Source organism: Oncorhynchus mykiss, chromosome 3, assembly GCF_057628025.1.
Source record: "Oncorhynchus mykiss isolate SJ-2025 chromosome 3, ASM5762802v1, whole genome shotgun sequence".
Taxonomy (NCBI): domain Eukaryota; kingdom Metazoa; phylum Chordata; class Actinopteri; order Salmoniformes; family Salmonidae; genus Oncorhynchus; species Oncorhynchus mykiss.
Window position 1 is genome coordinate 9,022,501 of NC_143024.1, and position 15,000 is coordinate 9,037,500.

General features: G+C 49.8%; 1 protein-coding gene across 4 annotated transcripts in view; it reads right to left on the minus strand.

Annotated features, from left to right (window-relative positions):
- The window catches only part of LOC149984307 (F-actin-uncapping protein LRRC16A-like), a 198,660-nt gene that overhangs the window by 173,326 nt on the left and 10,334 nt on the right, over positions 1-15,000 (minus strand). For all 4 annotated transcript variants that reach the window (XM_090219905.1, XM_090219918.1, XM_090219902.1 and 1 more), the window contains exon 2: positions 14,962-15,000. This exon is cut by the window's right edge and continues 59 nt beyond it. In XM_090219905.1, coding sequence (XP_090076031.1) covers positions 14,962-15,000 — 39 coding nt within the window. The remainder of the gene's footprint in view (positions 1-14,961) is intronic.

A 15,000-nucleotide genomic window follows, 5' to 3' on the forward strand; every position in this document is an offset into this window, starting at 1 on the left:
GAGCAGTGGTAGTAGAGCAGTGGTAGCAGAGCAGTGGTAGTAGGGTAGTAGAGCAGTGGTAGTAGGGCAGTGGTAGCAGGGCAGTGGTAGTAGAGCAGTGGTAGTAGGGCAGTGGTAGTAGGGTAGTAGAGCAGTGGTAGTAGAGCAGTGGTAGCAGAGCAGTGGTAGTAGAGCAGTGGTAGTAGAGCAGTGGTAGCAGAGCAGTGGTAGCAGAGCAGTGGTAGTAGGGTAGTAGAGCAGTGGTAGTAGGGCAGTGGTAGTAGGGTAGTAGAGCAGTGGTAGTAGGGCAGTGGTAGTAGAGCAGTGGTAGTAGAGCAGTGGTAGCAGGGCAGTGGTAGCAGGGCAGTGGTAGTAGAGCAGTGGTAGTAGAGCAGTGGTAGCAGAGCAGTGGTAGTAGAGCAGTGGTAGCAGAGCAGTGGTAGCAGAGCAGTGGTAGTAGGGTAGTAGAGCAGTGGTAGTAGGGCAGTGGTAGTAGGGTAGTAGAGCAGTGGTGGTAGAGCAGAGGTAGCAGAGCAGTGGTAGCAGAGCAGTGGTAGTAGGGTAGTAGAGCAGTGGTAGCAGGGCAGTGGTAGTAGGGCAGTGGTAGTAGGGCAGTGGTAGTAGAGCAGTGGTAGTAGGGCAGTGGTAGCAGGGCAGTGGTAGTAGGGCAGTGGTAGTAGAGCAGTGGTAGTAGGGCAGTGGTAGTAGAGCAGTGGTAGTAGAGCAGTGGTAGCAGGGCAGTGGTAGTAGAGCAGTGGTAGCAGGGCAGTGGTAGTAGGGTAGTAGAGCAGTGGTAGTAGGGCAGTGGTAGTAGAGCAGTGGTAGTAGAGCAGTGGTAGTAGGGCAGTGGTAGCAGGGCAGTGGTAGTAGAGCAGTGGTAGCAGGGCAGTGGTAGTAGGGCAGTGGTAGTAGGGTAGTAGAGCAGTGGTAGCAGGGCAGTGGTAGTAGGGTAGTAGAGCAGTGGTAGTAGAGCAGTGGTAGTAGGGCAGTGGTAGCAGGGCAGTGGTAGCAGGGCAGTGGTAGCAGGGCAGTGGTAGCAGGGCAGTGGTAGTAGAGCAGTGGTAGTAGGGCAGTGGTAGCAGGGCAGTGGTAGCAGGGCAGTGGTAGCAGGGCAGTGGTAGCAGGGCAGTGGTAGTAGAGCAGTGGTAGTAGAGCAGTGGTAGTAGGGCAGTGGTAGCAGAGCAGTGGTAGTAGGGTAGTAGAGCAGTGGTAGTAGAGCAGTGGTAGCAGGGCAGTGGTAGTAGAGCAGTGGTAGTAGAGCAGTGGTAGCAGGGCAGTGGTAGCAGGGCAGTGGTAGTAGAGCAGTGGTAGCAGGGCAGTGGTAGCAGGGCAGTGGTAGCAGGGCAGTGGTAGCAGGGCAGTGGTAGCAGAGCAGTGGTAGCAGGGCAGTGGTAGCAAGGCAGTGGTAGCAGGGCAGTGGTAGTAGAGCAGTGGTAGTAGAGCAGTGGTAGTAGGGCAGTGGTAGTAGGGCAGTGGTAGCAGGGCAGTGGTAGCAGGGCAGTGGTAGTAGAGCAGTGGTAGCAGGGCAGTGGTAGCAGGGCAGTGGTAGCAGGGCAGTGGTAGCAGAGCAGTGGTAGCAGGGCAGTGGTAGTAGGGTAGTAGAGCAGTGGTAGTAGAGCAGTGGTAGTAGGGCAGTGGTAGCAGGGCAGTGGTAGCAGGGCAGTGGTAGCAGGGCAGTGGTAGCAGGGCAGTGGTAGTAGAGCAGTTGTAGTAGAGCAGTGGTAGTAGGGCAGTGGTAGCAGGGCAGTGGTAGCAGAGCAGTGGTAGTAGGGTAGTAGAGCAGTGGTAGTAGAGCAGTGGTAGCAGGGCAGTGGTAGTAGAGCAGTGGTAGTAGAGCAGTGGTAGCAGGGCAGTGGTAGCAGGGCAGTGGTAGTAGAGCAGTGGTAGTAGAGCAGTGGTAGCAGGGCAGTGGTAGCAGGGCAGTGGTAGCAGGGCAGTGGTAGTAGAGCAGTGGTAGCAGGGCAGTGGTAGCAGGGCAGTGGTAGTAGGGCAGTGGTAGCAGGGCAGTGGTAGCAGAGCAGTGGTAGCAGGGCAGTGGTAGCAAGGCAGTGGTAGCAGGGCAGTGGTAGCAGGGCAGTGGTAGCAGGGCAGTGGTAGTAGAGCAGTGGTAGTAGAGCAGTGGTAGTAGGGCAGTGGTAGTAGGGCAGTGGTAGTAGGGCAGTGGTAGCAGGGCAGTGGTAGTAGAGCAGTGGTAGCAGGGCAGTGGTAGCAGGGCAGTGGTAGCAGAGCAGTGGTAGCAGGGCAGTGGTAGTAGGGTAGTAGAGCAGTGGTAGCAGGGCAGTGGTAGCAGGGCAGTGGTAGCAGGGCAGTGGTAGCAGAGCAGTGGTAGCAGGGCAGTGGTAGTAGGGTAGTAGAGCAGTGGTAGTAGAGCAGTGGTAGTAGGGCAGTGGTAGCAGGGCAGTGGTAGCAGGGCAGTGGTAGCAGGGCAGTGGTAGCAGGGCAGTGGTAGTAGAGCAGTTGTAGTAGAGCAGTGGTAGTAGGGCAGTGGTAGCAGGGCAGTGGTAGCAGAGCAGTGGTAGTAGGGTAGTAGAGCAGTGGTAGTAGAGCAGTGGTAGCAGGGCAGTGGTAGTAGAGCAGTGGTAGTAGAGCAGTGGTAGCAGGGCAGTGGTAGCAGGGCAGTGGTAGTAGAGCAGTGGTAGTAGAGCAGTGGTAGCAGGGCAGTGGTAGCAGGGCAGTGGTAGCAGGGCAGTGGTAGTAGAGCAGTGGTAGCAGGGCAGTGGTAGCAGGGCAGTGGTAGTAGGGCAGTGGTAGCAGGGCAGTGGTAGCAGAGCAGTGGTAGCAGGGCAGTGGTAGCAAGGCAGTGGTAGTAGGGCAGTGGTAGCAGGGCAGTGGTAGCAGGGCAGTGGTAGTAGAGCAGTGGTAGTAGAGCAGTGGTAGTAGGGCAGTGGTAGTAGGGCAGTGGTAGTAGGGCAGTGGTAGCAGGGCAGTGGTAGTAGAGCAGTGGTAGCAGGGCAGTGGTAGCAGGGCAGTGGTAGCAGAGCAGTGGTAGCAGGGCAGTGGTAGTAGGGTAGTAGAGCAGTGGTAGTAGAGCAGTGGTAGTAGGGCAGTGGTAGCAGGGCAGTGGTAGCAGGGCAGTGGTAGCAGGGCAGTGGTAGCTGTACTCTGAATAAGAGAAAAACCAGAACAGCAGCTTGAGAACGTCATTCCAGACTTTGTCCACTTCATCAACGCCCAAAAATATATTTTATAGTATCGGATTAACTGGATTTTTCAATGTAAACATCGCCCCTGATCAAACCAGGATATGACCTCATAACGTCATGGAGTCTGGTCAGTGGTCAGCTATAAAAGGCCTTCAGGTCAGGACACCACGATGGCCTGTTCTCTTTAAAAGCAGCTTAACCAGTCGTAGTCATGTGGCTGATGGTGGATGAAACACGATGTCATTTGACCCAAATTAAAGCCCGTCTCATCCCAGGTCTGAGGTCTGCTAGCTGAGGCTAACTCTCTGCCACTCCCCTACAGAGAGAGAGCAAACAGAGACTATATAAAGAAGTGAACCATTAGTGGACCGTGATAAGCGTGGTCTCTGAAGCTAAAAATAGGTATGGAGAGGACAGACACAAACCAGACCAGTAGACATGGCTTCAAATACTAGTCCTTTTCTTGCTTGGTGCAATGGAACCAATGTGATACTTCATTAACTTTTGGTTTACCAGATAGGTTGATGGAGAACACACAGACAGGTTGATGGAGAACACACAGACAGGTTGATGGAGAACACACAGATAGGTTGATGGAGAACACACAGCTAGGTTGATGGAGAACACACAGATAGGTTGATGGAACACACAGATGGGTTGATGGAACACGCAGACAGGTTGATGGAGAACACACAGATAGGTTGATGGAGAACACACAGATGGGTTGATGGAGAACACACAGACAGGTTGATGGAGAACACACAGACAGGTTGATGGAGAACACACAGATAGGTTGATGGAGAACACACAGCTAGGTTGATGGAGAACACACAGATAGGTTGATGGAACACACAGATGGGTTGATGGAACACACAGATGGGTTGATGGAGAACACACAGATAGGTTGATGGAACACACAGATAGGTTGATGGAACACACAGATAGGTTGATGGAGAACACACAGATAGGTTGATGGAGAACACACAGATAGGTTGATGGAGAACACACAGATGGGTTGATGGAGAACACACAGATAGGTTGATGGAACACACAGATGGGTTGATGGAGAACACACAGATGGGTTGATGGAGAACACACAGATAGGTTGATGGAACACACAGATGGGTTGATGGAGAACACACAGATGGGTTGATGGAGAACACACAGATGGGTTGATGGAGAACACACAGATGGGTTGATGGAACACACAGATAGGTTGATGGAGAACACAGATAGGTTGATGGAGAACACACAGATAGGTTGATGGAGAACACACAGATGGGTTGATGGAGAACACACAGATGGGTTGATGGAGAACACACAGATGGGTTGATGGAGAACACACAGATGGGTTGATGGAGAACACACAGATGGGTTGATGGAGAACACACAGATAGGTTGATGGAGAACACACAGATGGGTTGATGGAACACACAGATAGGTTGATGGAACACACAGATAGGTTGATGGAACACACAGATAGGTTGATGGAGAACACATAGATGGGTTGATGGAGAACACAGATAGGTTGATGGAACACACAGATAGGTTGATGGAGAACACATAGATGGGTTGATGGAGAACACAGATAGGTTGATGGAGAACACAGATAGGTTGATGGAGAACACAGATAGGTTGATGGAGAACACAGATAGGTTGATGGAACACACAGATGGGTTGATGGAGAACACACAGATAGGTTGATGGAACACACAGATAGGTTGATGGAGCACACAGATAGGTTGATGGAACACACAGATGGGTTGATGGAGAACACACAGATAGGTTGATGGAACACACAGATAGGTTGATGGAACACACAGATAGGTTGATGGAACACACAGATGGGTTGATGGAGAACACACAGATGGGTTGATGGAGAACACAGATAGGTTGATGGAGAACACACAGACAGGTTGATGGAGAACACACAGACAGGTTGATGGAGAACACGCAGACGGGTTGATGGAGAACACACAGATGGGTTGATGGAGAACACACAGATGGGTTGATGAAGAACACACAGATAGGTTGATGGAGAACACAACAACAGACGATGCAAGCCCAGCCTATCTGCTATTCCAAAAGCACAACGTATTCCACAGAAAACTAGCATTTTTAATCCAGGTCTGCCACAGACTGTTCTGCCATGCCCCTCCCACCCTGCCTGCGCTCCCATGCCCCTCCCACCCTGCCTGCGCTCCCATCCCCTCCCTGGCAGGCCCACTGTGTGTGTGTGTGTGTGTGTGTGTGTGTGTGTGTGTGTGTGTGTGTGTGTGTGTGTGTGTGTGTGTGTGTGTGTGTGTGTGTGTGTGTGTGTGTTTACCCAGGGCTGTAGAGGAAGTAAGCCACTGGACCAGCTCCCAGTCAGAGTTGAGCTGGCAAGCCCAGTTTCCTCTGCAGGGAACAATGCCCATGAACCACACAAGAGCAAAAACAAACACAACGGTCCATGACTGTTCTCTGAGACTGGGCCTGATGCATGCTGGGAGGTAGGGAGACACATTCTGTTACACCTCCTCCCCTGTGAACTGAGTAAGCTAAAATCCAGTTTTGTACTCTGTTCATGTACCTTGGTTGTACAGCCAGGTGGTGACAGTATTTGTTTAAATTGTCCACAGTAAGCAGGTCCCAGGTGGTTGGTTCACTAGACTAAACCCAGAGCAGAGAGGACTAAAGGACTGGCTTGGCTCCTCCACCTCCCCTCACTATGGAGTGTAAACCCAGGCTGAATGATGACCCACTCCCAGATTCTACAGGCCTTTCAGACATTTTGACCAGAGATATTACCATTTCAATGGTATTAATGTGTATGGTTAATGATAAACACCTCTTCCTTCATCGCGTCACCCCTCCATCCCTCTTCCTTCGTCCCGTCATCCCTCCATCCCATTCTCTCTCTCTCTCTCTCTCTCTCTCAGAGGAATGCAGTGCTAGCTGGGTCTAACTGCTAAAGGTTGTACAGTAAGAGTCAGTCCCACCTCACAGCAGCGTACGGTCCACTAGCCCAGCGAGCCAGACATAATGTAGGATACCCAGTTAGCACAGGGTCACCTGTGACAGTGTTACAGAGCTGTAACTAACCTAACCACTAATGACCATCTCATGTATAATGCACCACCACAAGCCAGACATTACTGTAGGATACCCAGTTAGCACAGGGTCAATGTAGTGTAGGCTGAAGCCCACAAATGAAAGGAAACGGTACACATTAACGTTGCCACTCCACTTTCCAACCAATGGGCAAACTGGAACTGTGAAGAATTCATGAAACAGCTGGAACAGTTTTGAATCAGGTGAACCAGTGATGCTGAAACAGTTTTGAATCAGGTGAACCAGTGATGCTGAAACAGTTTTGAATCAGGGGAACCAGTGATGCTGAAACAGTTTTGAATCAGGGGAACCAGTGATGCTGAAACAGTTTTGAATCAGGTGAACCAGTGATGCTGGAACAGTTTTGAATCAGGTGAACCAGTGATGCTGGAACAGTTTTGAATCAGGGGAACCAGTGATGCTGGAACCGTTTTGAATCAGGTGAACCAGTGATGCTGAAACAGTTTTGAATCAGGTGAACCAGAGATGCTGAAACAGTTTTGAATCAAGTGAACCAGTGATGCTGGAACAGTTTTGAATCAGGGGAACCAGTGATGCTGGAACAGTTTTGAATCAGGTGAACCAGAGATGCTGGAACAGTGTTGAATCAGGTGAACCAGAGATGCTAAAACAGACTCCTCTGGGTCTGCAGGTCCTCAGGGATCTTCCTTCTGACGGAGTGATGTTATCATCCTTTATCATGTCATCCCTCCATCCCTCTTCCTTCATCCCTCCATCCCTCTTCCTTCATCCCGTCATCCCTCCATCCCTCTTCCTTCATCCCGTCATCCCTCCATCTCCTCTTCCTTCATCCTGTCATCCCTCTTCCTTCATCCCGTCATCCCTCCATCCCTCTTCCTTCATCCTGTCATCCCGTCATCTCTCCATCCCTCTTCCTTCATCCTGTCATCCCTCTTCCTTCATCCCGTCATCCCTCCATCTCCTCTTCCTTCATCCTGTCATCCCTCCATCTCCTCTTCCTTCATCCTGTCATCCCTCCATCTCCTCTTCCTTCATCCTGTCATCCCTCCATCTCCTCTTCCTTCATCCTGTCATCCCTCCATCTCCTCTTCCTTCATCCTGTCATACCTCCATCTCCTCTTCCTTCATCCTGTCATCCCTCCATCTCCTCTTCCTTCATCCTGTCATCCCCCCATCCCTCATCCTTTCCTTCTGATTGATCACACGTAACGTCCTTATTATGAGAGACCTGCCTCAAGCTTCTTTCCCACTAGTTAAAGACAGCTTGGAGTGACGTTGACAGGATGTGTGTTTGACAGACGTCTGTAACTAACTCTGAAATAGATAATACTTCACACGCCATTAGGACAAGTGCACTGTCATTCCGTTTTATAGACACTGTTGGGGAAAACAGAGACACGTGACAAAGCCAGTTGTATGTCCCTGCAGCAGTGACAGACAGCAGTGACCCACCTCATCGGGGTCTAATGAGTTAACAGGAAACACTGACTGAATACTCTGACACAGCCTGCCTGAGGTGGGTTTGACACTTCTACACACACTAACACACACACACACACACACACCCACAGGTAAGGCATCATCTCCATACCCGGAGGGATATTTACGCACCAGGAAGACAGACAACTAAGAGGAGTATCCAATAAAGATGGAAAATATAGAGAAAATACAGGATTTAAAATGTCCATCTGTTTTTCTCTCTGTCACTCTAGCCCAGAGACATCATAATGTAGCTTTCTGTTTTACTCTTTTTTAATTAAATGTAATAAAATCTTGAACAGGGAGGTCAGACGATGGGTACCCGTCTGCCTCTGTTACCTTCTCTCTATGCCACTTCCTCCCTAATTATGTTCTCTCTATGCCACTTCCTCCCTAATTATGTTCTCTCTATGCCACTTCCTCCCTAATTATGTTCTCTCTATGCCACTTCCTCCCTAATTATGTTCTCTCTATGCCACTTCCTCCCTAATTATGTTCTCTCTATGCCACTTCCTCCCTAATTATGTTCTCTCTATGCCACTTCCTCCCTAATTATGTTCTCCCTATGCCACTTCCTCCCTAATTATGTTCTCTCTATGCCACTTCCTCCCTAATTATGTTCTCTCTATGCCACTTCCTCCCTAATTATGTTCTCTCTATGCCACTTCCTCCCTAATTATGTTCTCTCTATGCCACTTCCTCCCTAATTATGTTCTCTCTATGCCACTTCCTCCCTAATTATGTTCTCTCTATGCCACTTCCTCCCTAATTATGTTCTCTCTATGCCACTTCCTCCCTAATTATTTTCTCTCTATGCCACTTCCTCCCTAATTATGTTCTCTCTATGCCACTTCCTCCCTAATTATGTTCTCTCTATGCCACTTCCTCCCTAATTATGTTCTCTCTATGCCACTTCCTCCCTAATTATGTTCTCTCTATGCCACTTCCTCCCTAATTATGTTCTCTCTATGCCACTTCCTCCCTAATTATGTTCTCTCTATGCCACTTCCTCCCTAATTATGTTCTCTCTATGCCACTTCCTCCCTAATTATGTTCTCTCTATGCCACTTCCTCCCTAATTATGTTCTCTCTATGCCACTTCCTCCCTAATTATGTTCTCTCTATGCCACTTCCTCCCTAATTATGTTCTCTCTATGCCACTTCCTCCCTAATTATGTTCTCTCTATGCCACTTCCTCCCTAATTATGTTCTCTCTAGTGGAACAACAAATACTTTAAACAGGCACTTATTTGTTCAGTGAGCCGAGCTGAACGGCTGTTATGTGAAGTCAGCATTTCATTCTCATGCTCTCTCTCCCTCTCTCTCTCCTTCTCTCCCTCTCTGTGTCTCTCTCCTTCTCTCCCTATGTCTCTCTCTCCCTCTCTCTCCTTCTCTCCCTCTCTGTGTCTCTCTCTCTCTCCCTCTCTCTCCTTCTCTCCCTCTCTCTCTCTTTCTCTCTCTTTCTCCTCTCGCTCTCTCCTTCAGTCTTCCGCTCCCACTCTCTCTTTCTCCCCCCCCCCCCTCTCTCTCTCTCTCCCCCCCCCCCCCCCCCCCCTCTCTCTCTCTCTCCCTCCCCTCCCACTCTCTCTCTCTGTTTTTCCGCCTGGGTGGAGTAAATTGAATTCCACAGACTTCAGATAAATTCCAGTGTTCCATTTCTACTGTATAACGGACTCCTACATGATAATATTGTTCTCTGTATGAGCACACAGCCAACACAAGCCCAGCTAGTATGATACTGTTTGTGTCTGTGTTGTAAAACTCCTCCTGACTGCCTCCATGAAGGATTTCCCCATAATACTACAGTAGATCTACAACACTAAGGAAAGAAAACATATCTTGACAAACGTTCTGACCCTCTGACGTCTGGGGACGGTCGAAGAACCCTTTTAGGTTCTACAAACCACCTTTCTTCCTAAGAGTATAGCTGAACGTCGGAGATGAAGAAATGATTGGTTGGGCCGGTGCCATCAAACACAATACAAGTAGTTGATGATGAATGAATCTCATGAGGAAACTAGTCACTAGACTGGAGCAATGAGCTGTGGAGGGAGAAAGAGCCAACTGCTGTCAGGCCCTGGGACTCAAACCCCTGCTTCTGTCTGTCTGTCTGTCTGTCTGTCTGTCAGGCAGGCCCTGGGACTCAAACCCCTGCTTCTGTCTGTCTGTCAGGCCCTGGGACTCAAACCCCTGCTTCTGTCTGTCTGTCTGTCAGGCCCTGGGACTCAAACCCCTGCTTCTGTCTGTCTGTCTGTCAGGCCCTGGGACTCAAACCCCTGCTTCTGTCTGTCTGTCAGTCAGGCCCTGGGACTCAAACCCCTGCTTCTGTCTGTCTGTCAGGCCCTGGGACTCAAACCCCTGCTTCTGTCTGTCTGTCAGTCAGGCCCTGGGACTCAAACCCCTGCTTCTGTCTGTCTGTCTGTCTGTCTGTCAGGCCCTGGGACTCAAACCCCTGCTTCTGTCTGTCTGTCAGGCCCTGGGACTCAAACCCCTGCTTCTGTCTGTCTGTCTGTCAGGCCCTGGGACTCAAACCCCTGCTTCTGTCTGTCTGGCAGGCCCTGGGACTCAAACCCCTGCTTCTGTCTGTCTGTCTGTCTGTCAGGCCCTGGGACTCAAACCCCTGCTTCTGTCTGTCTGTCAGGCCCTGGGACTCAAACCCCTGCTTCTGTCTGTCTGTCTGTCTGTCTGTCTGTCAGGCCCTGGGACTCAAACCCCTGCTTCTGTCTGTCTGTCAGGCCCTGGAACTCAAACCCCTGCTTCTGTCTGTCTGTCTGTCAGGCCCTGGGACTCAAACCCCTGCTTCTGTCTGTCTGTCAGGCCCTGGGACTCAAACCCCTGCTTCTGTCTGTCTGTCTGTCAGGCCCTGGGACTCAAACCCCTGCTTCTGTCTGTCTGTCTGTCTGTCAGGCCCTGGGACTCAAACCCCTGCTCTGTCTGTCTGTCAGGCCCTGGGACTCAAACCCCTGCTTCTGTCTGTCTGTCTGTCAGGCCCTGGGACTCAAACCCCTGCTTCTGTCTGTCTGTCTGTCAGGCCCTGGGACTCAAACCCCTGCTTCTGTCTGTCTGTCTGTCTGTCTGTCAGGCCCTGGGACTCAAACCCCTGCTTCTGTCTGTCTGTCAGGCCCTGGGACTCAAACCCCTGCTCTGTCTGTCTGTCAGGCCCTGGGACTCAAACCCCTGCTTCTGTCTGTCTGTCTGTCAGGCCCTGGGACTCAAACCCCTGCTTCTGTCTGTCTGTCAGGCCCTGGGACTCAAACCCCTGCTCTGTCTGTCTGTCTGTCAGGCCCTGGGACTCAAACCCCTGATTCTGTCTGTCTGTCTGTCAGGCCCTGGGACTCAAACCCCTGCTTCTGTCTGTCTGTCAGGCCCTGGGACTCAAACCCCTGCTTCTGTCTGTCTGTCTGTCAGGCCCTGGGACTCAAACCCCTGCTTCTGTCTGTCTGTCTGTCAGGCCCTGGGACTCAAACCCCTGCTTCTGTCTGTCTGTCTGTCAGGCCCTGGGACTCAAACCCCTGCTTCTGTCTGTCTGTCTGTCAGGCCCTGGGACTCAAACCCCTGCTTCTGTCTGTCAGTTGGCACTAGCAGCATCAAATCTAGAACAATAGAATCTAGAACAATAGAATCTAGAACAATAGAATCTAGAACAATAGAATCTAGAACAATAGAATCTAGAACAATATAATCTAGAACAATAGAATCTAGAACAATAGAATCTAGAACAATAGAATTCTAGAACAATAGAATTCAGGCAGCCGATGGAGTTGAATTTACCCTTCAATCACAGGGCTCAGTGACCACCTCAGCAGTCTACAGCCAGCTCACTACCACTAGACTGCTATCTAGTAGGATCAATGATGGTAGGACTACACACACACACACACACACACACACACACATACACACACACACACACACACACACACACATACACATACACACACACACACGCACGTCACTCAAGAAACATAATATGTCAAACGAAACCTGTAGCTTGCCAAATGAAACCAGTAGTTTGCCAAATGAAACCAATAGCTTGCCAGTAGCTTGCCAAATGAACAGAGTAGCTTTCCAGTAGCTTGCCAAATGAAACCAGTAGCTTGCCAAATGAAACCAGTAGTTTGCCAAACGAAACCAGTAGCTTTCCAAATGAAACCAGTAGTTTGCCAAATGAAACCAGTAGTTTGCCAGTAGCTTGCCAAATGATACCAGTAGCTTGCCAACTGAAACCAGTAGTTTGCCAGTAGTTTGCCAAATGAAACCAGTAGTTTGCCAAATGAAACCAGAAGCGTGCCAGTAGCTTGCCAAATGAACAGAGTAGCTTTCCAGTAGCTTGCCAAATGAAACCAGTAGCTTTCCAGTAGCTTGCCAAATGAAACCAGTAGCTTGCCAAATTAAACTAGTAGTTTGCCAAATGAAACCAGTAGCTTGCCAAATGAAACCAGTAGCTTGCCAAATGAAACCAGTAGTTTGCCAGTAGCTTGCCAAATGATACCAGTAGCTTGCCAACTGAAACCAGTAGTTTGCCAAATGAAACCAGTAGTTTGCCAGATGAAACCAGTAGTTTGCCAAATGAAACCAGTAGTTTGCCAGATGAAACCAGTAGCTTGCCAAACAAAACCAGTAGCTCGCCAAATGAAACCAGTAGCTTGCCAAATGAAACCAGTAGCTTGCCAAATGAAACCAGTAGTTTGCCAAATGAAACCAGTAGCTTGCCAAATGAAACCAGTAGCTTGCCAAATGAAACCAGTAGCTTGCCAGTAGCTTGCCAAATGAACAGAGTAGCTTTCCAGTAGCTTGCCAAATGAAACCAGTATTATGGGAGAGAACAGGTTTCAGATGGACTACAACCACTCATGACCTGCACCATCAGCTTTATGGAACACTTACTAGATGCAGCACGGGATTAGGCAACACCACGAACTCCCAAAACACATCTCAATATATAAGCTATTAAGCTAGTAAGCTTCCTCCTTAATAACTATTCAGTGTCTATTCCCTATACCTATTCCCCCTCCTTAATAACTCTCCAGAGTCTATTCCCTATACCTATTCCCCCTTCTTAATAACTCTCCAGTGTCTATTCCCTATACCTATTCCCCCTTCTTAATAACTCTCCAGAGTCTATTCCCTATACCTATTCCCCTCCTTAATAACTATTCTGTGTCTATTCCCTATACCTATTCCCCCTCCTTAATATCTCTCCAGTGTCTATTCCCTATACCTATTCCTCTCCTTAATAACTATTCAGTGTCTATTCCCTATACCTATTCCCCCTCCTTAATATCTCTCCAGTGTCTATTCCCTATACCTATTCCTCTCCTTAATAACTCTCCAGAGTCTAATCCCCCCAAAGATTTACAGAAGACATTTCAGATAACTATCCTCAGTGCTCCGTCCCATTAAACACAGAAAATGACAACATGCATTTTTAATGTGCCCATGGAAATGAATTATTAAAGGGACTGAAGATTTACTGCACTCTGGACAAACATTTAATTGGAGAAACCCCATTTTCCTCATGCTACATATACACAACTGGTGTGAGAGTAACAAACGGCCCAACATTGATCTCAACAAAATCATATGGTCAGACTTCTTTGACCATTACTCACAGTGGAGGGAAAGATGCCCCCTGGGCTGTGGGATGAATGTAAGGAAGTCTCCTAGGATTGTATCACTGTTCAGGCCACTGATGTTCCTTTCCACAACACAAAGACATAGCTATGAGTGAAGGGTAGCAGAGGGAAGAGAGAGAGGAGAACAGAGAGAGATAGAGAGAGAGGAGAGAGGAGAGCAGAGAGAGAGGAGAGCAGAGAGAGAGGAGAGCAGAGAACAGAGAGAGAGGAGAGCAGAGAGAGAGAGAGGAGAGCAGAGAGAGAGAGAGGAGAGCAGGAGAGAGAGAGGAGAGCAGAGAGGAGAGCAGAGAGAGAGGAGAGCAGAGAGAGAGGAGAGCAGAGAACAGAGAGAGAGGAGAGCAGAGAGAGAGAGAGGAGAGCAGAGAGAGAGAGAGGAGAGCAGAGAGAGAGAGAGGAGAGCAGAGAGAGAGAGAGGAGAGAGGAGAGCAGAGAGAGAGGGAGAGGAGAGCAGAGAGAGAGGAGAGCAGAGAGGAGAGAGAGAGAGAGAGGAGAGAGAGAGATAGGAGAGCAGAGAGAGAGATGAGAGCAGAGAGAGAGAGGAGAGCAGAGAGAGGAGAGCAGAGAGAGAGAGAGGAGAGCAGAGAGAGAGAGAGGAGAGCAGAGAGAGAGAGGAGAGCAGAGAGAGAGAGTAGAGCAGAGAGAGAGAGTAAGCAGAGAGAGAGAAGAGAGAGGAGAGCAGAGAGAGGGAGAGGGAGAGCAGAGAGAGAGGAGAGCAGAGAGGAGAGAGAGAGAGGAGAGCAGAGAGGAGAGAGAGAGGAGAGAGAGAGAGGAGAGAAGAGAGAGGAGAGCAAGAGAGAGAGAGGAGAGCAGAGAGAGAGAGAGAGAGAGGAGAGCAGAGAGAGAGGAGAGCAGAGAGAGAGGAGAGCAGAGAGAAAGAAGGAGAGCAGAGAGAGAGGAGAGCAGAGAGAGGAGAGCAGAGAGGAGAGAGAGAGAGGAGAGCAGAGAGGAGAGCAGAGAGAGAGAGCGAGAGGAGAGCAGAGAGAGAGAGGGAAGCAGAGAGAGAGAGGAGAGCAGAGAGAGAGGAGAGCAGAGAGAGAGGAGAGAGGAGTGCAGAGAGGAGAGCAGAGGAGAGCAGAGAGGAGAGCAGAGAGGAGAGCAGAGAGAGAGGAGAGCAGAGAGGAGAGCAGAGAGAGGAGAGCGAGAGAGAGAGGAGAGCAGAGAGAGAGGAGAGCAGAGAGAGGGAGAGGAGAGCAGAAAGAGAGGGAGAGGAGAGCAAGAGAGAGAGGGGAGAGCAGAGAGAGAGGAGAGCAGAGAGAGAGGAGAGAGAGAGAGAGAGAGAGGAGAGAGAGGAGAGCAGAGAGAGAGGAGAGCGAGAGAGAGAGAGGGAGAGCAGAGAGAGAGAGGGAGAGCAGAGAGAGAGAGAGGAGAGCAGAGAGAGAGAGAGAGAGAGAGAGGAGAGCAGAGAGAGAGAGAGAGAGGAGAGCAGAGAGGAGAGAGAGAGAGGAGAGAGGAGAGCAGAGAGAGAGGAGAGCAGAGAGCAGAGAGAGAGGAGAGCAGAGAGAGAGAGAGAGAGAGAGATAGAGAGAGATAGAGAGAGAGAGAGAGAGAGAGAGAGAGAGAGAGAGAGAGAGGAGAGCAGGGAGAGAGAGAACGCTAAAGGAAAGGCCCATTCAGAAGAGAACATATCAGAGGTTATCTGTGTGACTTACCAAGACTCTGTTCTCCACCTTGTCTCCTTTGATCTCTAG